We start from the raw sequence: 27737 nt of genomic DNA on the forward strand, positions 1-27737 counted from the left end.
GCTTAGATCTGAAAGATGATGTATTTCTATAGGACTTTGAGGTCCTGGTGCAGAGGACAAGGAGATAGCTAGAGCCAGGAAACAGGCCTTTTCTCAAGCATAAGCAAACCTTTGGTGTGGAAGCTTTTATTTTTATGTTTTATTGTGAATTATGTGATAGTTTACATGGGAGAACATTAGCTTTACATTCATCCTATCATATATCATTTCATTGCCATGATTACAATCCCCTCCATGGATCATCAAACAACCAAAGGGTATACCCCACAAGCCTGCCCCTCGGTCATCAACACACAGCTCCTCTCCCTCTCTGGGTCTAGAGTCCCCAGCCACTGCATCTCTCCACATCATTATCTGCCTCCATCTCTGGCATCATTGCTTCTCCAGGTACAGTCCCACACTCCTCTCTTCTCCCTTGATGGTCCCAGGGAACTCCACTCCTGGACTGCAAAGTCAACCACTCCCCTCCTTGCTACAAAATGTCTACCTTTACATTTCCAACCCTCACAGTCAGTCCTGATAGCAATCATTCACTATTGTATGGTGTGGGAGCTTTTTGGAGTACTAGGTTCCCCAGTTTCTCGGGCCACATTGAAAGACTAGTAACCAAGAGAATAAACGTAGTATGGGGAGAGTATCATCTCAGGATTCGTGTATATTTCCTATCTCAATGGATGGCATAAATCACTTGCCCACGTCAAAACCTGGAAATCTTTTTCTTCCCATCACAACCACATCAAAGCTTACCCCTTTTCGTAGTTGTTACTACTTGAGGCATTTTCTCTTACCTGGGAAAATGCAGGGGCCCATTAATTGATCTCTCTGCCTCTGGTCTCTTAATATCATCTGAAAATTGTTCATTAACGCACTCCCTGGCTTAAGGTCCCTCAATGGCTCTCTATGACCTTCACTGTAAAATCTAAACACCTTCATGCAACTTCTCTAGCTGCAACTTGCCCTGGATTATGTTATTTAGCTGACTCATGGTTAGTCTTCAAATGCCACCATCTCTTCATTTGATGCCCTCTCTCCAGCACTAGAGACTATGTGCTGAAGACCAGGGGGATGTGGGGGGCAGGCTTGCAGGGTATACCCTTTGGTCGGTTGATGATGCATGGAGGGGATTGTAACCATGGCAATGAAATGATGTATGATAGAATGAATGTAAAACTAATATTCTCCCATGTAAACTATCACATAATTCACAATAAAACATTTTATTTTAAATGCTATGTAAACATTTTCTATTTCTATGGTTCCATCATGTACAGAATCTAAGCTAGATTTTTTTAAGTGTTTTAAAAACAGTCTTCAGCACACAGTTGCTCTCCCTCTCTGGATCTAAAGTCCCCAGCTGCTCCATCACTCCACGACATTGTCTCTGCCTCCATCTCGGGCATCACTGCTTCTCTGGGTAGGTTCCCACTCTCAGCTCTTCCCCGTTGATGGTCCTAGGGACCTCCGCTCCTAGACTGAAAAGTTATTCCCTCCCTTCCTTACTATATAAAATGTCTACCTTTACATTTCCAACCTTCACAATCAGTCCTGATAACAATTATTCACTATTGTATCACAAGAGACCCATCCGCATTTCATTTCATCAGCTCCGCATAGACAGATTGAATACCACTCACTGGAGATTCTGCCTTCCTCCAGGCCCTCTGGATCTAGGTTCCCTCTTGAAAGCTTGTAAGCCAATCACATCTTGCCTTTGTAGCCCCCCCTCTCCCCATTTTGGGTAGCCAATGTCCAAGTTGCCCATCCCTGTCTACTCTGTGTGTGGAGGGGGTAGGAATGATTCTTGCTGTAAGAATTTGTTCCCTCTTTTGAGCTACTGCATCCATAGGTGTAGGTCAAGTTCATCAAATTGCATCAGATTACTCTTTTTTTCCTCTTCTTTCTTCTTCTGGTTGAGCTCTGATCATCCAGTCATTGAAGCCAGGTCAAGTGGGTATTATCTGCAAGTGTGGGTGTTCTTGTATATATGCCCTCTCTTTTTATCAGCTGAACGCTTTACTCTCCATATTGTAGGGCTTAGCTCACCACTTCATGTTGTTTTTCCCTCACTTCCCCTTATCGGTGACGAGCGTGGTCACCAATCAGAGCGTGTATTCCCATTGAGTCTTAGTCTTGGAAGGGGGTTTGCATTAAGCTAGATTTTTTGCTTAGACTCCCAGAAGAACACCGTGAACCCAAGACAGGGGACTATAAGGGGAAGGGCCAGGACTGTGTTCCATACATCTTTGAAACCTCAGTGCTTCACACAGAATTTGACATATAAAGGTGCTGGTGTGGCGCTGTAGGATAAGCACCGAACTAGTTAATTGTAAGACCGGTGGTTCAAACACTGCCACTCTTCGGAAACCCTATAAAAATGACACTAGGAGTCAGAAATGACTCGATGGCACTTAATATATTGAACATGTTGTTATTAAGTGTTGTCGAGTAGGTTCCAACTCATAGCAACCTTGTCTGTGTAGGGTTTCTGAGGAGCAGCTAGCTTGTGGGTTTGAATCTCTGATCTTGTGGTTAGCAGTCCAATGCTTTTCCTACTGGGCTCCATATTGAACATATAGAGTAATTATGCCCTTCTTAGAGTCCTGGTGTGGCACTGTGGAATAAATCACTGGACTGCAAGGCTGGTTTGAACCACAAGGTTGGAGACAAACTCATCAGCCGCTCCTTGGAAACCCTATACAGGGTCGCTCTGAATCAACTCACAGGCATTTACCAACACCAGAGAGTAGGAACGCTGGTGGTTTCATAATAAATGTTCATCCTCCATGCAGGAAACCCAGTTTCCACTCCTGGTCAGTGCACTTCACGCAAGATCCCCATCTGTCAGGGAGGCATGCTTGTGGCTGTAAATGTTGGTGGAGCGTTCAGTCTAAGACAGACTAGGAAGATAGGCCTGGAATCTACTTCCAAAATCCTGCCAATGAAAAACTCCTATGGACCACAACAGTCTGATCCACAACCTATCTTGGGGATGCCAAAGGATCAGGCAGCATTTCATTTTGTTGTGCAAGAGGTGACCATGTGTCACAGGGCGACTCAATGGCAATTAACAAGGAGAGGTGACGAAAACTAAAAAGAGGAACTTGTCACTAACAATGAACATGAAAATCATCTCCCAGAAAGAAAGGGATATTCCAAACAGACCCACACTGTAACAAAGATGTAAAGTGGTGGTGTGGTCTGGGAAGGGCCCTTGACAGGCACAGCAGATTTTAGGAAGTTGCCCAAAGTATATTCAAGGACCATTCCAACCCACCTGTTCAGTGATCCCTGGGTATCCGGAGAGAATCCTAGATCTCCTTAAATTATGAAATAACCTAGCGAGTCTAACTCGGCAAGGACAGCTATCAAGCCTCAGACATAACTCAGAGATGTCATAAGACAAACTGAGTGCTAAAGTTTTTTCATTTCTGACTACAGAGTAGGTACTAGCCTGCCCCAAGTCCAGATTGAATTGAGATGAGACCTTAGTGGCCATTCCTTCTAGTCTTAACATATAACAGAGAAAATTCTTTCAAAGACTGTAATCTGTAACTGTTAAGCAGAATTCAATAAAAGCAGCAATAAAAAAACCTATCTTAAAAGAAAAAAATTGGTAATTTCATGTAATATAATTGCACAGTTAACAATGCTAACTGGATCATGGTTGTTTTTTTAAAGCTTTTATTGTGAATTGAATGATAGAATGATAGTTTACATTGGTTTTACACTCATCTTATCGTATTTCATTTCATCGCAATAATTACAATCCCCTCCATACATCATCATTCAACAGTATTTGCTTCTATTACCTATTTGTTTTGTTTTGCTTTTTTGTTTTTGATGTACACAAAAACACTCAGGAATATATGATCATTTAAACAACCCAAGCACCCATTCTACAAGCCTGTCTCCTGTCCACCAGCACACAGCCTTTCTCTTCCCACAAGGCTAGAGTCCTCAGCTGCTGTATCTCTCCATGTCATCATCTCTGCCTCCATCTCTGGTGTTGCTGCTTCTCTGAACAGGGTCCCACATTCTGTTCACGCTCTTCTCCCTTAATGGTCATAGGGTCCTCTGTTCCTGGAATGTTGAATTAACTACTCCCCGCTTTATGCTACAAAACTTCTTTTACAGTTGTGACAGTCGCAATTAGTCGTAACAATTACTACTGAATCATAAGAATCTTATCCCCACTTCCTTTCACTAAACCCGTCTAGACAAGATGAATACTATTCAGTGGGGATTCTTTGACCATGATTTTTGAGCTAATAGAATCACAATGAACTTCAGACCTGTTGTGGAACCCTACGGCCCTTTAATGTACACAGAAAACAAAGAATGGAGTCAAAATTAGAATATTTTGCTTGTGTTTTGTATGAAAACATGCTTCAGGTCTTCACACAGACCACAGATACTCTTATTAAGCTGTAATTTCTCGCTCATTATTGACAGCTGGCCTGTTTCTCTACCCTGCTCATCACTCACTTGCAGGAGACAGTTACACTTCTTTACTGTCTACTCTACATTGTTAAGTGCTGTCAAGTCCGTTCCGACTCATAGAGACCCTGTATAGGTTTTCTGAAAGCTTCATCTTTCTCCCACAGAGCAGCTGGTAGGCTCAAACCACCAACAACAGTCCAGTGCTTAGCCTATGAAGCCATTCAGTTCCCACCATCCATTCTAGGACTTACAGGCGAGTTTCATATCATTGTCTGTGATGTTGCATTGTTCTGCCTCATTGAAAGAAACAGAGATGAGTAAAATAGATTTTGTGTTCTCTGTTGTCTGACATTTTGAAAATGAGGAACTTTCAAACTAAAATGTCCTTTGAAATTAAATGTGAATGTGTGACTTTGCTGCACTGTAAAGAAGCAATTCTTTACATCAAGAAAACAGGTGAAAGGTAAAGAAATTGTGAATGTGGAGTTGAAGACTGTCCTAAATACAGAACTGCCAAGAGACATCCCTACAAAGGGGAGAGATTCCTAGTAACAAGAAAGTAATATACAATTATAATGAACGTCTTGGGACATAAAACTGCTCTTTGCCTTTAGAGGTGGAGGAGGAATACTGACCAAGTTATAACTCTTTCATCATCAAACTTCAAATATATCTAAAATATTCAAATATATCTTCATGGAAAATGTTTCTATAAAATATAAAGTCTGAATATACAAGGGGGCTTCAAAAAGTTTGTGGGAAAGTAGAATGAAAAGAGAATGGAATTTTTCCATGAACTTTTTGAAGACTCCTCATCTAAAGGGTCAGAAATATTTGCAGATATATGTGTGGTACAATGAGTCACTTTGTACACTTTGTGGTACAATGGATCACCTTCAAGCCAGTCTTTGTAACTCCCTCCAAATTACTGAGTGGGGCTATGCAAATGTTTATGGTCCCCCAAGAGGATTGACTCCCTTGTGAATGATGTAAATAAGGTGCATGGTACCCTTGTGAGGGTTGTTGTTGAGTTAGTTCCAACTCCTAACAACTCTGTAGACAACAGAACTCAGCACTGCCCAGTCCTGCACCATCCACACAGTTGTTGAGTCCCTTGTTGCAGTCACTAAGGCAGTCCACCTGGCTAAATAGCCTCCTCTTTTTGGCTGACCTTCTACTTTACCAAGTATGAAGTCCATCTCCAGAAACTGGTCCCTCCTGATAACATATCCAAAGTACATGACATGAAATCTTGTCACTTCTAAAGAACACTCTGGCTTCCAAGACAGATTTGTCCATTCTCCTGACAATCCTTGGTAGATTGCAGGGATTGTTGTTGTTGTTAAGTGCCGAGTCAATTCCAACTCAGTGACCCTGTATAGGGTTTCCAAGGAACAGCTGGTGAGCTTGAACCACTGACCTTGCAGTTCAAACGGCTTGGCAGTATGACACATTAACCCACAGCGCCACACCAGGACTCCAAATAAAGTGTATGAAACCCTAAAGAGGGCATTGTTCCATTTTGCTATCTCATTAGGCTTTAAATGAGCTATCTCAGAGGCAGCAAGCAGGAATCTACCACCAAGAAGCGCTGGGAATGGAGTGTATTGTATCCTTTGGACCCAGGATCCCTGCGCTGGGAAAATTCTGAACCCAGGAGACAGAGAGGTTTTTAACAGTGGAAACAGTATGAAAAAACAAGATGTAGTGGTAGGAAAACAGCGAGAGGCAACAGAAGCAGGAGACCAGCAGGAGCCAGTGTGGTGGGTACCCCATCCCACCAAGTGCCTTTATGCAGGAAGCCTGCTGGCAGAGTGGAGTGCCCACAAACTCTTGTCAGTGGAGCTAGAGGGTCAATAAAGAGGACAGCTTCAGCCAAGTGGACTGACACGTGGCTACAACAATGGATTCAAACAGCAACAATTGTGAGGATTGTGCAATACAGGGAAACGTACAGAGTTGTTATGAGTTAGAACCGACTCAAAAGCAACCCTCACAAGGGTGCCAACCTATGGAGCTAGATAGCCGAGAGCCTTCAGACTAAGGTTTACTGGCAGAATGAGATAACCTCTAGGCACTTATGGTAACACATACCCGAGCAGGGCAGTGGGGCCTAGGGCTTGTGAGTTGGCGACCTGTGGATACAGCTGAGAAGCAGTCCTGACTATATCCTGAGTTGTTTCTGATGCTGAATTGGATCCTGTTACTTCCCTAATAAACTCCATTAACTGTGAGTAAGGTCTGTGATTTCTGCGTGGTCATTACAAGGAACTATCAAACCCAGCAGAGAAGCAGAGTGAGCCTTAGGAAGGATCGCTGGTGTCCGAATTGGTAGAAAGGTGGGAAGAGGCTTATAGCCAACCTCGCTCCTCACAGGACTTGGCCTTGGGCTGACACTGATGGTGATTCTCTCCCCTCTCTTGAACTCAGATGAAGTCAGATGTCTCCACCACACCTTTTTTATAATATATATGAGCTCAATATTTATTCTGTATAGACTTTAAAAAAGTAAAGCTTATAACTTCTTGACATTCTTAATCTAGAATCACAAATTTATTAAGGAAGAGGATTACAATACTAAACTCATGGCACATTGTTTGCATTCATTATTACTAAATACATTTGCAGCTGAGACACTAACAAAAAATGTCTTTTTTAATCACATTTATTATAGTTCTTAAGACATCTAATTTCTAAACTGTAGTAAAAATGTATTAAAATTGTTTTCAAAATATTGTTCAACGTTGTATACACTTTTGTCTTCAATATACAAAAACAAACAAGATGAACAATTTAAGATTGTGGGTATTCACAAAGAATAGAGAAGAAATAAAACTGAACCAAACTCCCAAATATGTAAGTAGCTGAGTCAAATATTTTGAAGGGGATTTGTGTGTGTCAAGGTGCGTACGTATGGACACATAATTTTTAACTCTACATGACCACCCAAAACTGACCTAAAAATGAGAAAAAAAAAAAAAAAAGTAAGGTAGCTAGTGGCTGTCCAAACTCTTTATATTCAACAATCCCATCATTCTTCCTTACTACAAACCCAGATTTATCTGCCTTCTTCCTATAGCAGCTACAATGAACTACTACTATAACCAGTGTTTTTGTACAGATAGATCCTGAGGGACGAACTCTGGAAAACAGAAATATTTGAAGTCATTTCCAAACCCACTGTGCCAGGACTGACTTTAGAGAGGTCATGTAAAGATAGCTGTTTTATGCTTCACACTGCTCAAACAAATTGGTTGCTACAATCCACCATAGGTCTAAATCAAAAAAAAATCCATTTTCCAGGAAAACATTTGAAGAGCCACCTCAAACTCAAGGCTTGGCTTTATTTAGTCTTTGATGAAAAAGCATGTCACCCAAGCATGTCTTTTTCATTGACTCTGTGAAAAGGCTTCTAAAAAGACCAACTCAACTTCCCAACTAACTTAGGTTCTCATTGTTTGGCATCCAGGGTTTTTCCAGAAGCTGTCATTACTTCTATTTTGTTGTTGAGGATCCAGTTTTCTCTTGATGTGCTTTTGTTCCTGCAGAGTATAGAATACTCTTGATCTTCACCAGTCTTCTGAAATGGGCAGGGCAGGCAAATCCTCGCCATTTTACTGATGAAAATAAGCAGATGACTTGCCAAGTGGCATGCTATAAATGATGATGCTTGCACCAAATGCTCCAAGTCCAGATTTCAATTTTACTAAGCAAAAGCATGACGAAGAAGGGCGATTGCTAATCTACTAACAAATCTGCTGATATGAACACATGGATGATATCATTCACACACTGGGTATTACCCTTTGAGGTTGACCACATAAATCTGAATCAAAATTTAGAGTTCACTTGCAAATCATGACCACGAATTTGCCCTTCCTTTGTTTTAGACTGCCAAATCGCTAACTGGCCCTAACTAGGAAATGAGTCTTCCGAGGAGCAATGGAAAGGAACCTAAAAATCCACAGCTGCCATGAGAAAAAGAATGACGTAAGAAAGAAAGCTGCTAGACTCTAAAGTGCCAGAGGGAGAAAAGCATTTGCAAAGAAAAGAAATATCGTTTTTGTGTTACTTGAAGATTTTAAACATAATAAATGATATAAACATATTATATGGCATATAAATGTAAAGATCGACACTATTTAAACTAGAACTGCAGGATTAAACAGATTCATACTCAAAACAGACTTTGTTTCTCTTTATGCTGACTGCTTTAAATCTAGCAAAAGAGATTCGTCATCCTCTACTTGCACCTGAGGTTTAAAAGTAACTTTTAAAGGCTCAGGGGTTGGGATTTCCCCTCCGTCTTGGGAAGGATACACTGCCCTGGCCTCTTGGTTTTCGGCTCCACTGAGCTGGTCAGAATAGATCTCGCTGATGGGGCCCAGAGACTCACTCCTGGCAATGATGTCCACGCCCATTTCCTTGATGCCCTCCTGGCCTTCAGCCAGAGTTCGGTCTTTAGCTTTTCTAAGGCTACGCATCTTAAAAGCTTCCCTAGAGGGAGCTGCATTAGAAATTGACTTCTTAAATTTTTCACCAGATTGCTTGAGCCTCTCCCCTGACTGTCGGAGCCTCTCCCCGGACTGTCGGAGCCTCTCCCTCCTCTCGGGGGTCACTATTCTCGTTCTAATTCTGTTCACATTCTTGTCAAAATTCTGCCGTGTCTTCTGCATGTTCTCTTTGGAAAATGCCTTTTTGATGTTATCAATGCGCTCCATGCCTGACTTTCTAAACCTAGCTGATCTACTTTCTTCGACATAATACTCTTCATCAGAAGAGAGATCAATGGGCGGGTCAAAGGCATTGTCGTCTTCCTCTTGATTCTGAGTTAGGTTTGGGTCTGTAACAATAGACAGGGAGGTTGGGCATGGTGTCTTCTCCTGAACAAGAGAAAAATAAGGCAGCGTTAGTGTTTTCTTTGCAAAGGATTATCAATTTGTTGACCTCCAAGCCATGCCTTTTGAATCTCGTCCATCGGCTGGTTATCCTTTGCCAGCTCCCTAAATGCTAGTATTTCTTAGGGTTCTCTCCCTTGGCCCTTTTCTCTGTATCTCCCAAGCTCACCCTGAGCATTCTTATCCACTTCCATGCCTTCACGTCCAAGTGTTTTAAGCTAACTCACATTTTATCTTCACCTCTTCCCTTCACCTGACAAGAAGACACTTTTTTGAATAATGTTCAGACTTCTCAACATGAAAATACCGCAGGCTGTTCAAGCTCAACATTTCTAAAAAGCAAAACCCATCTGTCTTCTCCACATTGGCTTCTTTTCCTGTACCTCACTGCACCCACACCCATCCAGGTGCGACCCAGGATAGAAACCTCAGTTACCCAAATACTTCTATCCTCACTCCATAGCCAGTTGGTAGCTAAGCCCTTTGAATAAAACTGCTTCATAGCTTTCTTCCCACCTCCTCATTCTCTACCAATGTCTTATTCAGGTGCCTGTCATTTTTGGATTGAACTAGTGTAATCCCTCCTCACTGACTGATCTCTTTACCTCCAGAACACCACACAAGTGTTTCCAAATATTTCTCGAGTACTGATCACATCTTTCCTCTGCTTCCAAATTTTGGGGCGCTCATCAACACTCAAGGGACAGTTTTCAAATTCTTTAGGATGATCTACGACTCTACACAGTTTAACCTAAACCTACTTTCCCACTTCCCCAGTCCAGCAACACACAACCATTTTCCGTTTCTCAACCATAAGATGTTTTCATCCCTCTATGCCCTGTATGTCCTGGTGTGGCACTGCAGGTTAATGCGCTGGACTGCAAGGTCGGTTTGAACCTCAAGGTCAGCAGTTCAAGTTCACCAGTCGCTCCTCAGAAACCCTATTCAGGGTCACTATGAGTCCGAACCAACTTGACGGTATTTAACAACAGCAACAGCCTGTACACAGATACACAGATGTGATGCTGTAAAATAAGCACTGGACTGTGAATCACAAAGACAGCAGTTCAAACCCACCAGCGGCTCCTCAGAAACCCTGTATACGGTCTCAATGAATCAAAATTGACTCGACAGCACTTAACATGGCCTGGATAAGTGCTTTTTGCTACTTTCAATGTCCTTTCACCTCTTTTTAACTTTGTGAATTCATCTTTTAAGACTGAATTCACATGTCCCTAACTTCTCTAAATGGCTAATTTTGTCTGTCCCCAATTTAAACCAAAAAGACGCGTAAAGTATACCTGTATTTATACCACCTACCACAAATTGAACTGAAGTTCTACTTTTATATGAGGGAGCATCAGAAAATTTGTGGGGAAATGGAATGAAAAGCTAACGGCAATTTCTCATGAACTCTGTGAAGCCCCTTTGATTATCAACCTCTTTTTAGCCAAATGTGATTCCTTGAAAGCCAAGATAATGTTGTCTTGTTTTATGCTCAGTTCCATCATGTTGTTAAGTGCTGTAGAGTCAGAACCGACTCGTCGTTAAGTGCCGTCGAGTTGGTTCTGACCCATAGCGACACTGTATAGGGTTTCCAAGGCACAGCTGGTGAGCTTGACCCACCAACCTTGTGGTTCAAACGCACTGTGCAGTCCAGCGAATTAACCCACAGCGCCACACCAGCACTGCTCCAACTCGTTGTTGTTAAGTGCTGTCGAGTCGATTCTAACCCACAGCGACCCTGTATAGGGTTTCCAAGGGGCCGCTGGTGAGCTTGAACCACCGACCCTGCAGTTCAAATGACTTTGCAGTCTGACACATTAGCCCACAGCGCCACACCAGGACACTCTGAACTCATTAGTGATTTGTATAGAGCACTTGTTTTTAAGAGCCTTTGAGTCCGTCTGACTCATAACGACCCTGCATAGGGTTTCCAAGACTTTTTTACAAATCTTTTTGAGAGCAGAAAACCTCCCCTTTCTCCTGCAGAAGAGAGGGCTTGAACCGCGTACCTTATGGTTCACAGTCCAGTGTTTATTGTATGGAGTCATCACACTCCCATGCACATTGTTGTTTATGTTGTTAAGTGCCATCCAGTTGATTCCGACTCATAGCCACCCTTTATAGGGTTTCCAAGGAGTAGATGGTGAGTGTGAACTGCGACCTTGTGCTTCAAACCAACATTGCAATCCAGTGCTTTATCCCACAGTACCACACTTAGGTGTACTCAGAAAATGCTTGTTGGAGAAAATAAGCAGTGTATTTCTTCATTCAACAAATAGTTACTACGCACCACCAGGCACCAGTCTGTTAAAGGAGTTGAGAGGGGTGTGAAGGAAACAGAAGAGCTTATACGCTAGTGGAAGACAGATAAACAAAACACATAGTATGTGTTAGTGGTAAGTGCTGAGGTGAAAAAGCCCAAAAGGGAGCTATGCAATGGTGGGGGAGGTGTTATTTGACACACAGTGATAGACAAGGCCTCACAACAAGGTGGATCTGAGACTAGATCTGAAGGCAATGCATGTTACGTTGGGAGAAACAGCGAGGGAGGCATGGCAGGAAAACAGTGTTTGGGGGCAGGAAGTGTAAAAAGAGGGTAGGAGAGCGTAGGAAGGCCAAATCATGTAGAACTCTGCACTTAAGAAGAAAAGTGGTTCTTATTCTGAGTATGAGGAGGGAAAGCCACTAAAAGTTTTGAGAGTAGTGACATGATCTGACCCATGCTGTAAAAGGGCCACTGTTGAAAAGATTATAGTGGTGAGGTCTGAAATTCAGGAGCCCAGCTGGAAACACTGAGAAGAAGCCAGGCAAAAGAGGGATCAAGGTGTTGGCAGAGGGAGTGATGGGAAGTAACCTGATTGTGATCTACCTTGAATGTGGAGCCAGACTTGGCTGTTGTTGTCCTTAAGTGCCATTGAATCAGTTCTGACTCATAGTAACCCTATATAAGGTATCCAAGGAGCAGCTGGTGGGTTTGAACAGCCAACCTTTTAGTTAGAAGTCCAGTGCTTATTCTACAGTGCCACACTGGGACTCCAGATTTGGATATGGATACTAAAGAAAGTATCAAGGAGGAATCTCAACTACTGGCAAGTCCCCAGATTATAAACGTCTGAATTATGGTCAACTCCTGGTTGGCCTTTAACTGTTATGTAAATTTGCCCTCACTTTGAAACAACTGAACCAATCCCTGTTGTTGTTAAGTGCGGTGGAGTCCCTTTAGACTCATAGTGACCCTGTATAGGGTTTCCAAAGAGCAGCTGGTGGGTTTGAACTGCCGACCTTTTGGTTAGCAGTCCAGTACTTATACTACTGGGCCACATCAGGACTCCACTACAAGCTCATCCTTAAAATCACCTTCACTTGCTCCTTGTGTGGCTTTTAAATCATTGAAAGATTTCAAGCATCTGTTCCAACTTACCGTCAAATTCTAAAAGACACAGTAGGGAATAAAACTCCTTAGTAATTGGGACTGCCTGTATGTGGCCTGAGCAACTGAAGGATTGATCTGCCATTAACTGAGATGGGAAATACAGCAGGAGGAAGAGGCGAGAGGGCATGGACGGCATTTGAACATGTTGTCTTTCAGATACCCAATGGGCATTCATGCAGAGATGCTAAACAGGCAACTGAGTAGATAGAGTCTGGACTTCAGGAGAACGAGCTGGCCTAGAAATATCAACTTAGGAGTCCTCACTGCGCTGGACTGCAAAGCTGGTTTGAACCGCAAGATTGGCGGTTCAAGGTGGTTGCTATGGGTTGGAACTGACTTGATGGCACTGTAATAACAACAACAATGTAAAGATGGAATTAAAATGAGAGGGATCACGTAGAGATTGAATTAACAGGCCAACAATTCATTGTACAAAATTTCTTACAAAGTATGTTTCAGATATCCTAGTTTAGATAAAATAATGATATAGACAACATTCCCAGTAAGACTTCTAAACAAAAATATGCATATTCACACTAAGTGGGAAAAAGACCATAAACAGTCTCATGTTATTTCAATTTGATGGGTTTTACCATCGAATGAATTCAAAACAAGCTAGGTTTTTCTGCCAATTAAGTCGTGAAAAAGCCTATTATTTTAGATGTTTTTTTGGACTTTAAAATTATAGATTAACAGATTTTGGACCGATAAAATAGGAAGAATTGAGAGTGGGGAAAAAACAAAACAAAACAAAAGGTCAGAAAAATAAAAAGCAAAACCTGCTGCTGTCAACTCCATCTCCTGGTGAGCCTATTTGCTGTTGTTGTTCAGAGCTACAGAATCGGTTCCAACTCGGAGAGACCCTGTGTAGGTTTTTTGAGAAGTGGTTGATGAGATTGAACTGCCAACCTTGCAATTTTAAGTCCAGTTCTTACCCTACAGCACCACACCAGGACTCCAGTGACCCGATAGGACACCAGAGAACTACTCCATTGAGTTTCTGAGACAGTAAATCTTTATGGAAGGAGACTGCAACGTCTTTCTCCTGAAGAGTGGCTGGTGAGTTTGAACCACTGACCTTTTAGATAGCAAGCAAGCAAGTAGTTAACTATTGTACCACAGGGCACTTTATTAGCCAGTGAGAGGGCTATGCCTGCAGGAACCAGGGGACAAATAATTTTCAAGGAAGAAGGAGGAACCAACTAAGTCAAATGTATCAAAATGATGAGAATTGAATTTGAGAATTCATGTAGCACACATACTTGTGACCAGGAGGCTCAGCAGCTAAATGAACCCAATTCACTGTTAGTGATGATTCCGGAAACAAAATGGGCATACCATTCAATCAAAAAATAAAATAAATTGAAAAGGAACTCATTTATATGTATTCTAAAACCTATCAACCTGGTAGTTAAGAAAGTATTCCTGGAACCATTGGATACAGATCTAAAAATTATTTTAAATTCTTTGGCTACAGTAGTGAAGCATCTAGAAGCTAAAAAAGGCAGGGGTGGGCGTATCATAACTCTGATTAATCAGTTAGAGGCAAAGTATTCCTCTCCTTTCCTGACACCTGCTACAGGGAATAGATTCGGCAACAGTGTGTGGGTTGGCATGGCCTGAGAAGGTAAAATTAGAAAAGGAGGAGCCAAAGGCTAATTATTGCTTGGTAGGGAAAAGTCCTCACAACCCTACTACGAAGAATTCTAATAAAGTTCCACTTAATCACAAACCATTCTTCAACTGTACAATGCTTAATACTAAATCCAGCTTAAAAACAAAACAGAGGTAGTCAGAGAAAGTACTTGTACGGAGCTATCTGCGGCAACTCCTATAAACCAAGGATACCGTGAGTTAGTAGTGAATGTGCTATAAAAATAATTGAAGAGTATAATGTTTAATTATGGTGGTGGTGGTGACATGCCATGGAGTCGGTTCCGACTCATAGCAACCCTGTACAGGGTTTCCAAGGCTGTAAATCTTTATAGGAGCAGAAAGCTTTAACTTTCTACTGTGGAACAGCTGGTAGTTTCAAACTGCTAACCTTGAGGTTCGCAGCCCAATTCATAACCACTACACTACCAGAGCTCCTTAGGTTTAATTATAGCTGACTAAATTATAGTTGACTACCAAATAAAATTGTTATCATTTTATGTAAAGTTCAGGTAAGAAGATGATTGTTCTAACAGTATGAACATTATGGATCATAGTAAAGCAGTCTTGACTGAATAGCAAAGTAATATATTACTTTGATATTTACTACTAGGTTTTACTGCTTCCATAAAGATTTACTGTCTCAGAAACTCAATGGAGTAGTTCTCTGGTATTTACTACTACAAATTACTGTGTAGTCAGTTCTGACTCATAAAGACCCTGTGTGGGGATTCCAGGGAGTGGCTGGTGGATTTGTGATTAACAGTCCAGTGCTTAACTTTCAGCACTACATCAGGACTCCAAAGTAATAAGAGTTTTGGGAATTTGAATATATAGAAGCCAGAGACTTGTTAGGGAATATCTTATGTGGTAATCACAGGCATGTGGCTAGTCATTGAAAATGGTGGAAGATACGATATTACTCCTGGCTTGCATAAAAGGGGTCAGTGAGGTTAAAGTATGTTCAAAGAGAATCCCTACTTGCATACGAATAGCAGATATCTTATTTTAAGATGCCAATATCCAGGATTTGGTGAAAGCTCTGCTATATACAACTGTTAGAGCCACCAATAAGGATTATCACCAAGCAATAACCAGGGAAAAGTTTTTGGTAGACAATCCCAAATGGAAGAGAAGTATACTGTAGCTTAACTGTTCAGCTTCAAGTTAATTTTAGTATATGAGGATATCTCAACATAACTACTTTTTCATATTAACTATGCGAACTAATTAGAATAACTAAGCTGAACTAAGAATAACCATGTGAGTATCATATAAAGTTAGATCTGTGCTCTATGCCCATTGTTAGATGCCTTTGTCTTATCTCTATGCAATCTCGTTAGAAGATAGTAATTGCTTTTTGAAAAGCTGCTGCTTACTTTGGACAATTTAATTTCAAAGAACCTTCATCGCATCATATTTTATTAGGAAAGAGATCTTAACCTACATTAGCATCTTCAGAGTTACTTTTTCCTACTCTTTCCTGTTTATTTACTTAAGTACCTACAAAGGCTCTAGGAAAGGAAAACAAAGCAAAGCAAACATATATAGCAATAAATTCAGGGATTACGCAAATACTAAAATCATCAACTTTAAAAAAGAGTTATGTCAATGGAAAAGAAGAACCAATTAGAACTTTTCAGACACATTTGCCCGAGCCTTTGTGAATCTTGATTGGCACCTTGTCCACTGTTTTGCACAAAGGTTCTCAGGAGAAGTGATGGATGTTTCCTCACTTGCCCATGCAGGTGAAAGGTAAGGTCTGCCCACTATTGGTAATGCCCTTGGACAGTAAATGAAAGAGCAGATACTCCATTCTCCAACACCAAATCTAGGTCCTATTGACACCTACACTGGTACTGGCCTCTGAGACTAAAGTGACTGGATTTTCTTTTGTTTTTCAAATTTCTAAGCCTGGAGAAGGGTTTCCAGGGACCTAAAAGGAAAGGTAAATGGGAAAAGATTTCAAAGGGCATAGTCCAACCTTTCTACCTTTGAAATAATCAACTCTCATTTTTCCTTCCCCCGCTATTCTTCTCCTTAAATATCTAACACATTCCTAAAAACAGATCTAATCCATCACCCTGCCTATCCCAGTGTAACTTTGCCAGTCACCAGAGGACTATGGTGAATTGACTAATGAGCAACGCTGTGGGCGTTAGGATGTCTACATTGCTAACTACTTTACAAATATCTGCCTATATAATCCAGCAACAAGGGGAGCTTCAAAAAGATTCTGGAAAATGTCCATTATCTTTTCATTTTTCCACAAACTTTTTGGAGCACCCTCGTATCCATATACATTCCGACTTCATTTTGTTTCAATTCTTGTTATTCGTTTCATGCATATAAACACCCAGTTATGAGAACACTGTATGTATGTGTATCAGTGAACAACCATGCTTACATTCAGTCCTAACATGCTGCTTAGAATAAATTCTATGACATGAAATGTTTGGGTCAAAAGATTTATAAATTTTCAATTATACTAAAAATTTACAATTCATTACTTAGAATCTTTCGTGTTCTCCATAAAAAGGAGAAACAGTAACAAATCCTGCATTGTGGGATATCTGGTCCTCAATTTCTTATTCTAGGCAACAAAGTAGTTAAACAAGAGTTAACTAGAAGTTAAACTATGAGCTGGCATCATTCATGGCTAATATGTGTATGATCAAAACTGCCCTCCAAAAACATTGTACCAATTAACTCTCCAACCAGCATACTATAATAATGCTTGTTTTTCTAGACCCTTAAATTCTGGGCATATCATATCTGCCAATATTTAAATAGGTGAAAGTAGAACTCTGTTGTCTTCTGTGAACTCTGTGATAATGAGTGTCTTGTTTTTCTATTCTGGGAGGAGAGTTTTTTTGTATTTTTTTTTTGTACAAGTTTTGAAAATACACTATAGAGATTATACATTTGTCATACATATGTTCCCATTTCAAAAAATGTGTGTTAGGTGCAGGAACTTAGCTCAATACACAATGCCCTGCAAAAATGATAATGCAAGTCAGCTAAGAGAAAAGGCTTTGTAATCAAATATAAGGGATTATTTACGTAGTACCTATATTTATATTGTTGTTGTTGTTAAGTGTCGTTGAGCTGGTTCCAATTCATAGGGTTTCCAAGGAGCGGTTGGTAGATTTGAACCACTAACCTTGATATTAGCAGTCCAGTGCTTATACTACAGCATCACTCTAGGACTCCACATTTATATTATTACAATGAAATTTTTTTAACTGCTTGGTTGTTCATTTAGGGAACACACAGCTTTTCTCATTGAGACTTACATGTAAAAATATTCAACAGGCAAACTATATTCTGAAGAGTCTACAGTTTATTACTTAGGGCTTTCCAGACTCTCCATAAAAAGGAGAAACAAAAACTCTTATATTGTGGGATATCTGGCCCTCAGTTTCTTCTTCTCTGCAACAAGGAAGCTAAACGAGTGTTAACTAGAAGTTAAAGTCTGAGATGGCATCAGGCACAGCTAATATGTCAAAAGCTCCTTGCCAATATTAGGTTTCAAAGGCAAGAAACAGCCTAAGCTATGATCCACCGTTCATATTACATGAAATGGCTGAGCTCTAGATACTGAGAGCACATTAGTTAACACATGAAATGGTTATATCCTGAGATCTCTGCTGAGAACCCCATTAATATATACAATAGTTGAACTGTGACCTTGGAAATCACTGATAGGATTTGTTGGCAGAGAGGATGCATGAGACTGTAGAAATCAAGTTAAATACAAGGTCACGCTTACCTGGAATATTACCACGCGGAATTTATTTTTCTTCATTATTTCCTCTTGCTTGGATTCCACTTTTGTAACATGCACTTGCTGATTCTCCACGCGGGCTTTCACATCTTTAATATGAGCACTGACTTTCCGAGTCTTCTCGAACAGCTTGTTGACAATATAGCCTGTATTGCTGTGTGCCTGTGAGAGCTTCAACAGGTCAATCTGGACGGATTTCATTGTGTTTTCCATCTCCCTATGTCTCTCTTCTATTCTCTTCTGACTTGCCTGCACGCTGTCCACAATGGAGGCTACTTTGTCCAGCACGGTCACAATGGTGACAGCTGCGTCTTGGTCTTCATCTTCTGTAACACTTGACAAGCGATTCTGGTGGGTTTTATCAGCTGTGGAAGCAGACCCATTATGCTCCATTTTATTTCTTGGTGAAAGATGCCCCACCACAATCAATTCTGGCACTTAGAGCAAAGAGTTAGCTTGATAACAGGCAACAGGGTTGTTTAAAGGGTTGGAAACCCCACCCCTGGAGGCTGGTCAAGTATTTATAACTACAAATACCCATATGTGACTGTTCTGAAATATGAACCCTTGCAAAGCACTGGGTACTGTTCCAAACATGCTTGCTGACTGACTAAGGGACTCAAATAAGAAGAGGAATGCTTTTTTGAAAAAGTTCACTAAAGCCACTAGGACACCAACATTAGCCTAGAAACCAAAGGACCGAAAAAGTAAACTTCTACTCATAGGTAAAAATTTTGCTTTCAATATTTTCAAGCAGCGTTTGTCAAAGAAAGGGGAAAATTTTAACTAAAAATTAGCATTTTCTATTAATTTTACTTGATAAATGTACTGACGAAACAATATCAAGAACGTAGAAAATAAACACACCAAACCGGAAGCCATATAGTGAAAACATTATATTATTACATGCTTTTCCAAATCAAATATTTAATATTTAATTTTGAACATATTAAATTCTACATGCATACTTTTGAATATCTAAATGACATGTTAAACAGCTGAATGCATTCTATTCACACTTTAGATCTTTAAACAACAATCTATTAATACAGCCATAACTACAGGACAATTTGGATAGAGGTCTTAGATAATCTTTTAAGCTCACTTTAAGAGCACCAATCTTCAACAATCGTTTCTGTATTTTATTCACAAACACTGATACAATTTGCTTATTTATGTTAAAAACAAATATTTTCTTTAAAAATGAATGCATATTAAAGGGGTTTAACTGATAAGAGTAGGCTTTATTCCAATCTGTTAAACAGTCTATTTTCACAATATCTAAATCCAGTTTTCAGCAATCTGTTCAATCATTACTGCCAGATACTTTTTCAAATTGCTAGAATTATTTTTTTCAAAGAGAGTAACAATCAAATTCTGGTCCATACATCTTATAAATATTTTACATCTAACACACACAGTTTTACAGCTCATGCAATAGCAATGTCTAAAAAATCAGTTACTAAATCTCAAAAACATTTAAATATCTATTTAAACACAGTGTCTTCTAGAATTTTCTTTGTAAGAAAAGTAATCTGTAAACATCTCTCCCTTTAGTTCATGCTTTGTCATTGCTATGGTCAGTGTGGAAGCAGAGGGTATAATTTTACAACCATTTGTGAAGTGGTCCTTTTTTGCAAAAATATTACATTCCGGGGTAAAGAACAAGTCTTAGAATTACCATGTGGTACAAATTCATGAAATCAATTTCTGTATTTAAAAACATAAAACAAAGACTACTAAACAGTCCAAAACTGTTGTAGCTGAATATTTCTAAATACAAGCCAACAGTTACTACACTAAAAATGTCCAAAAATAAGGCCTCTGAAATAAATATTTCCATTCTTTAAAAAAAGACATAATAAATGTACATCACATGGTCAGTGTATGTATAAAAGCCATCAGTTTAAACCATTCTGGATGACGTATCTGAAGTAAAATGACCTAGATTTTGCTTCTGTCGGCGTCCTCTGTTGTTTTTAGGGCATTTTCTGTTTCATTAAAAAAAACAAAGAAAGAAAATTATTATTTTATTTAGAATATGTCAATGTTTCCAAAGTAATACACATTTCATGCTGAGAGCCATATTGCATGAGATCACGTGAACAAGAGGCTGTTTGGTATGAGACATGGCAAGGAACACTGCAATGTTGGGCCACCTTCCCTACACAACCGGGGGTGTGAAGCATGAGACAGAGGGTGCAGGTATGGACACAGCAGAAATCATTCCCAGCGGATACACTGCTGCACATACATCCTGAGAAGAACTCCCACCTACCCTCTGGCCCAGCAACTTCCCACCTACAGTGACTGACACATACGAAGTCTGCTGCAGTAGGAAGGACCTCCGCCTGCACACTTTCCCTGAGCATCATGGGAGCCATGGAGTCCCTGGGTGGTACAAACGATTCAAGTACTCACCAACCAAGAGGTTGGAGGGCTGAGTCCACCCAGGAATGCCTCAGAAGAAAGACCTGAGCATTTACTTCCAAAAAATTAACCAATGAAAACCCTGTGAAGCTCAGTTCTACTCTAATGCATATGGATGTGATCTCCATGAATCAGCGTTGACTCGTAGCTCCCTCATGAGGCAGAGGAGAGTTCCCCTATAGGATATTCATGGCTATAATCATTACAAAGAAGTCCTGATGTGGCACTGCAGAATAAGCAGTGGACCTCAAGGCCAGTTTGAGACATAAGATCAGTGGTTCAAACTCACCAGCTGCTTCTCAGAAACCATATACAGGGTCACTATGAGTCGGAATCGACTCCACAGCACCTAACAACAACAACCTTTACGGAAGCAGATCACTTCGTTTTGCTCCTCCAGAGTTGCTGTGTGGGTTCAAATTGCCAATCTTTCAGTAGGCAGCCAACCGCTTAACCATTACAATACCCATAATCACTCCTAAAATGACAAAAATCACTTATATGAAGGGTAAAATCATGAAGATGTGCATTTTATTAAGCTCAGAGATTTATACACAGGCATTGCCTAGTAATTGTAAACAATAACTAAAAGAATGAAAAGAAATCATTCCAATCCACAGAACACAACAATGAACTGTCATACTGAGGATTAGGGATATTCCCTAACTTGGCCCTAATTTTACTGTAATGTTTCCTGTGGCGTAATGAATCTCACTGCATTGGAACCGCTCTTGTGGCAAACATACAATCTCTTACTATGCACAAGGTGCTATGCTATGAAATATGGGGTGGTAAAGAGACTGGGATGAAGACTGCACCTTGGGCTGGAATTTGGGCTCTGTTATTTGGACATATTTTCAGGAGGGCCCAGTAGCTGGAGAAGAATATCATGTTTGGTAAGGTGGAGGTCGGAGAAAAAGAGGAAGACCTCCAGCGAGATGGATTGGCAAAGTGGCAGAATCAGTGGGCTCAAGAGTGGCAACAATGGTGAGGTTGGCCCAGGATCAGGCAGTGTTTCACTCTGTTGCGCATAAAGCCTCTATGAGCTGGTACTGACTCAATGTCACTTAACAACAACATTATTAACAACCTGTGTAAACTCAATTTCCCTATATGTAAAATATTAAATTAGGGGCTGGACTGACCTCTAAAATCATTGGCAGCAAGGAAATAATAATCTAATGGGAAGAAAGTCTTATAACAATGAGTATTAGCACTCTAAAATTCGGTTTTTATTCAATTTTGAAAAGTACTGGCATGATAATGATGAGATTTCCATTTTGTATCTTGTTTTCACAATTTTTCTTTCATCCTCATAAAAATTCTTTGAAATTGACTGAATTAGAATCGTCTCCATTTCAGAAGAGGAAAGTGGCTGAGAGATTAAGCAACTCTGTCACTAACTCACCATGACGTTGGAAAAGTTCCAAGTTCCCTGGACTGTGGGTTTTTCATCTATAAAATAAGTGGGTTTCGCTACTCTGATATATGAGGTCCCTCCCAATTTGTCATTTTATAGGCATCTAAACAGATGAAAGGAATTCCAAGCAGAAAAAAAATCATTCCTGTAGCTTTGATAAGCAGGTCACTGGAAGCAGTCATTTAAAAGGAATATTCTTCACCATGTAATAATCACCATGGGATAATGAACAGTTGTCCCATAATGCACTGTGTGGGAGAGATTTTTCTCATAAATTCAATGGAGAGGAGTACAGTACATAATTACAATATTCTAAATCCAAGAAAGCAAGACAGTCTGGTGGACAAAATGCTACAATAAAAACATAGACCTCAAGAGAAATCTGTGATAAAGCCAAAGTGACCCATCAGCCATAAAGTCAGTAAGCAGTGAAGACACGATGACATTGTGATGCCCAAAGATGTCTGTGACAACATCAATGGATTTGGAGCATAAACTAGAGTTGCCAATTTGAAAGCTGTCAGTAGTTTTAATGCAGAAATTGAAGGTTACAGGACACTAGGAACAAAAGCATGTTGCTGTTAAGTGCCATCATGTCAGTTCCGACTCACAGCATCTCTGTATAAGGTTTTCAAGGAGCAGCTGGCAGATCTGAACCACCAACCTTGTGTTTAGCAGTCCAGTAAGGCACACTAGGACTCCAGAAATACAAAATTCAATCAAAAGCTAGATTCCAAGTTGCAAGAGAGTGTACCTAGAGTTCTACAACCTGGACAAGCTATTTCCCCTCTCTGGATTTCAGTTTCTTCACTTTTCCAGAATGAAGTGGGAAACTCAAGGCGGCTTCCCAAGGGCTCTAACAGCCTCTGTTCCTCTTACACATGGCACAGCACTAAGCCTCGGAATCTTTTCTTACCTTACTGTATTTCTGCCACCAAATAATTACTTATTACCCATGCTTGCTTTACTCTCATAATGTCCCAAATGGTCTTCCTGCCTTCCACCTTCCCTATCCTGATGAATCCTGCAGATGACACTCAGATTAAGGCTCTTGAAAAATGGTTTTCACCAAGTCCCTTTCCCCGTTCAAAAATTCTTAATGGTTACAAAATCAAGTTTGAACCCTGTTCTCATGCAATGTAATACTTTGTAAATATGCTACCCAAGATGTCCATGAACCTCATTCTTAATTGTGTGGTGGAAAGAAAGGGGCTTAGGGTGCAGGCAGCACTGAATCTAAATCCAAGCATTTCTAGTTACTGGCTGGCTGATCAGAGGTACACTGCTCAATCTCTGAGCCTGTATGAGACAGCCACAGCCGGCCCTGATGTTTGTTAGACACTTGGTTTGGCTTGGTTTCTCCTATCTTTTCTTTCTTTTGACAATACTTGTAGGTCACTGTGTCTCAACATTTAATCTACTTCTCAGTTTTATAATCAGTGTTGTTGTTGTTAAGTACCATGGAGTCAGTTCCGACTCATCTTTCTCCCATGGAATGGCTGGTCGTTTCAAACTGCTGACCTTGGGGTTAGCAGCCCAATTCGTAACCACTACGCTACCAGAGCTCTTTTTATAATCAGTAGTCTTGTCTAAAGGCAGATCATTTGTTTTATGTAACAAAATGCACTCACTTTAATGCCTAATGCATCCACTTCAGTGTCTAGATTTTATGACAGCTATCTATTAACTCAGAAGACTTTTTAAAAATCATTTCTAGATTTAAAGCAAGCTCCAGATGGCTGAGACTACTGAAGTCCGGCTTCTAGATAAATGGGCCATAAATGCATTCTGTCCTGCCACTATCTGTATATGATATGCTCCAATCTTCTACTTAGAATAATGAGAGAGAGTAAAAAGATGATCTTTTGGAATTTCTGAACCAAACCTTACAAGAGGTATAAATAGGTAATCAAGGAGAGACAAACAACTGAAGAAGCCACTCAATGGACTGGGGTATAAATCCGAGGCTTCAAGAAAAAGAATGGAGCTCACTATGAGCTCAATTTGCTCTGACTTGTCTCACGTCCAATTCTGTTCTCACTGATCTATTTCCACTCCGCTTGGAAAACACCCATTTCATGCCATTTGTACTCCAAATAAGTGTTTGGGTTTGGGCTTAAAGGATTTCTTTATGATAAGAGTTTTAAAGTTTATTACCATTAAAGTGATCCAAAATATTAAGTAATATTAAAACAATGATATAATAAGAAAATTATTTTTATTAACACCTAATTTCTTCTTTTCTTATTATATTTATTAGGGGTAAAATATATTCTTAGGTCATAAAATATCTTGTAGTTCTACAGCGCTTAAGAACAATACTACATGGCCTTCCTGTGTATGACAAGACCATTCTAGAACTTCTGCTATAATTACTTCCCCTAAATGAGAAGTTCACAGATGGTACACAGTTGTAGGGCCCCTAACTTCCTTTATGCCACTGACTTTTTGCATGCTCCTTCTCAATGCAGCCCATACATACATCTGTAGCCCTGGAAGTGAGTTCTTGCCTGTATTCCAAAGAGGAAAGGCAGGGAGAAGTCAGACCCATAAAGAAACCTCTTCCTAGGATTCTTCGTGTCAGTCTGGAGAACTTTCAAAGCTCTTTTAATTTTTGAGAATGCTTAAGAGCTACCCACCTCTAATTTAAAATGAACATTTCTTAGGGCATTACCTACCTTGTTATACACATGACAATTGCTACAATAATGGCAATCTGTACAGCTCCGATGATTGCTGCAATAAGAACATGAGTGAGCTTTTGCCTACTTGGCACAACATAGAGAATACTAAAGTCTGTCTTTTCACAGTGCTGTCCAGTGTAACCAGATTCACATCTGAAGGGGAAAAAAGGTACTTGTGTTAGAAATACAAATTTCAATAATTCCAGGTTTTTCAATTAAAAGACACTAAAGAATGGTAACATTTAAGCAGGCACAGAAAATCAGGCACTAAACTACATCTGAAGGAAGAAAACTGACATTTGTGATTTTCTTAGCATCTTCTTTATATACCTATTTCAGATAGTGATTTTAGCATTTATCATTCAATCACATTAACTATAAAGCTACTAAACAGTTCTTACTAACATTATTTTTTAAATTGTTGTTGCTGTTATATGCCATGGAGTCGGTTCCAACTCACAGCGACCCTGTACAAGGTTTTCTGAGGCTGTAAATCTTTATGGAAGCAGAAAGCCTCATTTTTCTCCCATGGAATAGCTGGTAGGTTTGAACTGCTGACCGTGAGATTAGCAGCCCAATTCATAACCACTACACTACAATGTTGTTGTTGTTGTTGTTGTTAAGTGCCATCGAGTCCTAATATTCCATCTTCTTGTTAAGTGCTGTTGAGTCAATTCCAACTCATAGCAACCCTGTATAGGGTTTCCAAAGACAGCTGGTAGGTTTGAACTGCTGACCTTATGGTTAGTAGTCCAATGCTTATTCTACAATGCCACACCAGGATCCATAATCCATCTAGTAGCTATAATATATTTAACTTAGCCATTCCCTACTCTTGGAGTCCTGGTGTAGCGCTGTAGGATAAGCACTGGAGTACTAATTGAAAAGCCAGTGGTTCAAACCCACCAGCTGCTCTCTGGAAACCCTATACACGGTCGCTATGAGTCCTAACTGACTTGAAGGCACTTAACAATAATACTCCCTGCTCTTAAGATATACTGTTATTTTCCAGTTTTTACAATTATAAATTAGGTGTGGTGAATATTGGCAAATGTGCACTTTGCTACACTTAGTGTTATTTCTGAGACTACCCAGTGAAAATGGGATGATTGAATAAATAGGTATAAGCAAGTCCTCTGAGCACAGTGCCAAATATATTCAAGACATTTTTCAGTGCACTAAATACAATCATTTAAAGATACAGGGGGAGATTAAAATAAGTTTTCAAGGACAGAAATAGTATTATACAGTCAAATAGGTACTAATCTTAGAAACGATCTGAATTCCAATTAAAAGTAAATAAATAAAAATGCAGCAATATTAGCTCATGGTAATTATTTCACAGGGCAAACATTTAAGAAAATATATTTTTTATTTATCTAAAAAAATTTTTTTCAGCTGAAGGAAGTAAATGTATTAATTAGTTGAGCTGCAGTTGGAACCAATTAATAAAACATTTGAAGTACAGGTGTAGTGTATACGTTAATGCCCCACATCTCATTATAAAAGAATTTGAGCCAATGTATAATAATGTACAAAAAACAGTAACAACAAAAGAAACCTGGAAAAAAAAAAAAAGAAAGAAAAAACCTGGGAGGAGAGCAACCAAGATGGCGGATTGAGTGGAAGTGCAGTGAGGAACTCCATCAGCAACAACACAGAATACCAGACCAAGCAGGCTCAGGGGATAGTCCCAGAACTCTGAACCACATATAAAGGAATATTTAGAAGGCTGGAAGGCTTATAGCTAGGGGAATTTGTAGCAGAAGCAAGAAATCCTGTGCTTTCTAATCCAAAACTCTGAACAGCTCCATGAGCAGCCATTTTAGGTGAGACCGAACCAGGGAAGGAACAGAGCAGCCACAGACACCTGACAGAACCACAGAGATAAAAAGCGTGGACATTCTTTTTGTCATGTCTGTTTACTGGCCTCTCGCTATCTGCACACCTCCATTCTGGTGACTAGAGGGGGTGCCTGAGGGAGTGGACACCCCATCCCTACCCCCAGAGGGTTCTAGTACGCATGTTCACAGATCTCCTCAAAATTTAAAGGCACAGTTTCCACTTAAAACCAAATGGCAGCACAAAACAGCCACAGCTGGCCCTGAACTGTTTATCACTAATAAAAAGGCCTGAACGGGGGTTGTGGAGTAGAACAGGCAGACTGAAAAGGACACAGGCTGAAAATTAAACCCTAAGTTACATCACAACGACCAACAGTGGCATATTGAAATTTATCAGGAAGAAGAGTGAAAAGGGAAGCCCATCTCCTGATCTCATCCACCTGGAGGCAATCAGAAAGCATAAAAAAATACCAAAATACACACCCATCTAAGTATTAAGACCACAAAAAACAGAAAACAGATAACCATATCAGCATATGTCCAGAAATGAGATAAAGTGACTGAGACAAATGAGCTGGAAGTAGACCTACACTCTATACTGGAAGATGGGCAGGCTTTGGAAATGCCTGAGAAGGAATTCAGAAAAACGATTATAAAATGTATCCAAACACTTTACAATGGAGTTGAGAAAAATAAGGAAGAAGTCATAGATAAACCATTGGAAACAATTCAAAACCTACAGAAAGAGGTCCAAATGATTAATAATAGAGTATCAGAAATGGACAATACACTGAAAGGGCAAAAGAGTAAAATTAAAGAGATGAAAGCCAGAACTAGCAAGCTGGAAGATAAATCTCTCAATACCACAAAAATAGAACAACAAACAGAAAAAAAGGATAAATAAAAAAAATCTGAAGTAGGTCTAAGATTCATGTTGGACAGCATGAAGAGGAATAACTTAAAAATAACCAGCATTCCAGAATAGGAAGAATCACATAAGTCCACGGAAGAGACAGTTGAAGAGCTTCTGGAAGAAAATTTTCCTAACATCCTGAAAAGTGAAGAGATAAGCATTCAAGAAGCTCAGTGAACCCCAGGAAGGATAGACCCTAAAAGAAAAACACCAAGACATACAATAATCA

The 27737-nt window shown here is 40.0% G+C and overlaps 2 protein-coding genes across 2 annotated transcripts in view; both read right to left on the bottom strand.

Moving 5' to 3' along the window:
* Positions 1–8639: 8639 nt before the first annotated feature.
* On the bottom strand, positions 8640–18610 carry MURC (muscle-related coiled-coil protein). Its single transcript, XM_006864718.1, has 2 exons — positions 18203–18610; positions 8640–9323 (listed from the first exon to the last, which is right to left on the bottom strand). The coding sequence occupies exons 1-2, from the start codon at positions 18608–18610 to the stop codon at positions 8640–8642; spliced, it is 1092 nt and encodes a 363-aa protein (XP_006864780.1).
* Positions 18611–19098: 488 nt separating this feature from the next.
* The window catches only part of TMEFF1 (transmembrane protein with EGF-like and two follistatin-like domains 1), a 124624-nt gene continuing 115985 nt past the window's right edge, over positions 19099–27737 (bottom strand). The window contains exons 9-10 of the mRNA XM_006864719.1: positions 24746–24904; positions 19099–20208 (exon numbers count right to left, since the gene is read on the bottom strand). Of these exons, the coding sequence (XP_006864781.1) occupies positions 20124–20208; positions 24746–24904 (244 nt within the window). The 3' untranslated portion in view covers positions 19099–20123. The remainder of the gene's footprint in view (positions 20209–24745; positions 24905–27737) is intronic.

This window comes from Chrysochloris asiatica, unplaced genomic scaffold, assembly GCF_000296735.1.
Source record: "Chrysochloris asiatica unplaced genomic scaffold, ChrAsi1.0 scaffold00069, whole genome shotgun sequence".
Lineage (NCBI taxonomy): Eukaryota > Metazoa > Chordata > Mammalia > Afrosoricida > Chrysochloridae > Chrysochloris > Chrysochloris asiatica.

Excerpts from the sequence above, each read along its gene's own strand:
- MURC (XM_006864718.1), bottom strand. The coding sequence starts at position 18,610 with ATGGAGCATAATGGGTCTGCTTCCACAGCTGATAAAACCCACCAGAAT. Across the intron at positions 9,324-18,202 it reads TCCGCGTGGTAATATTCCAG|GAGAAGACACCATGCCCAAC; the intron begins GTAAGCGTGACC and ends TCTCTTGTTCAG.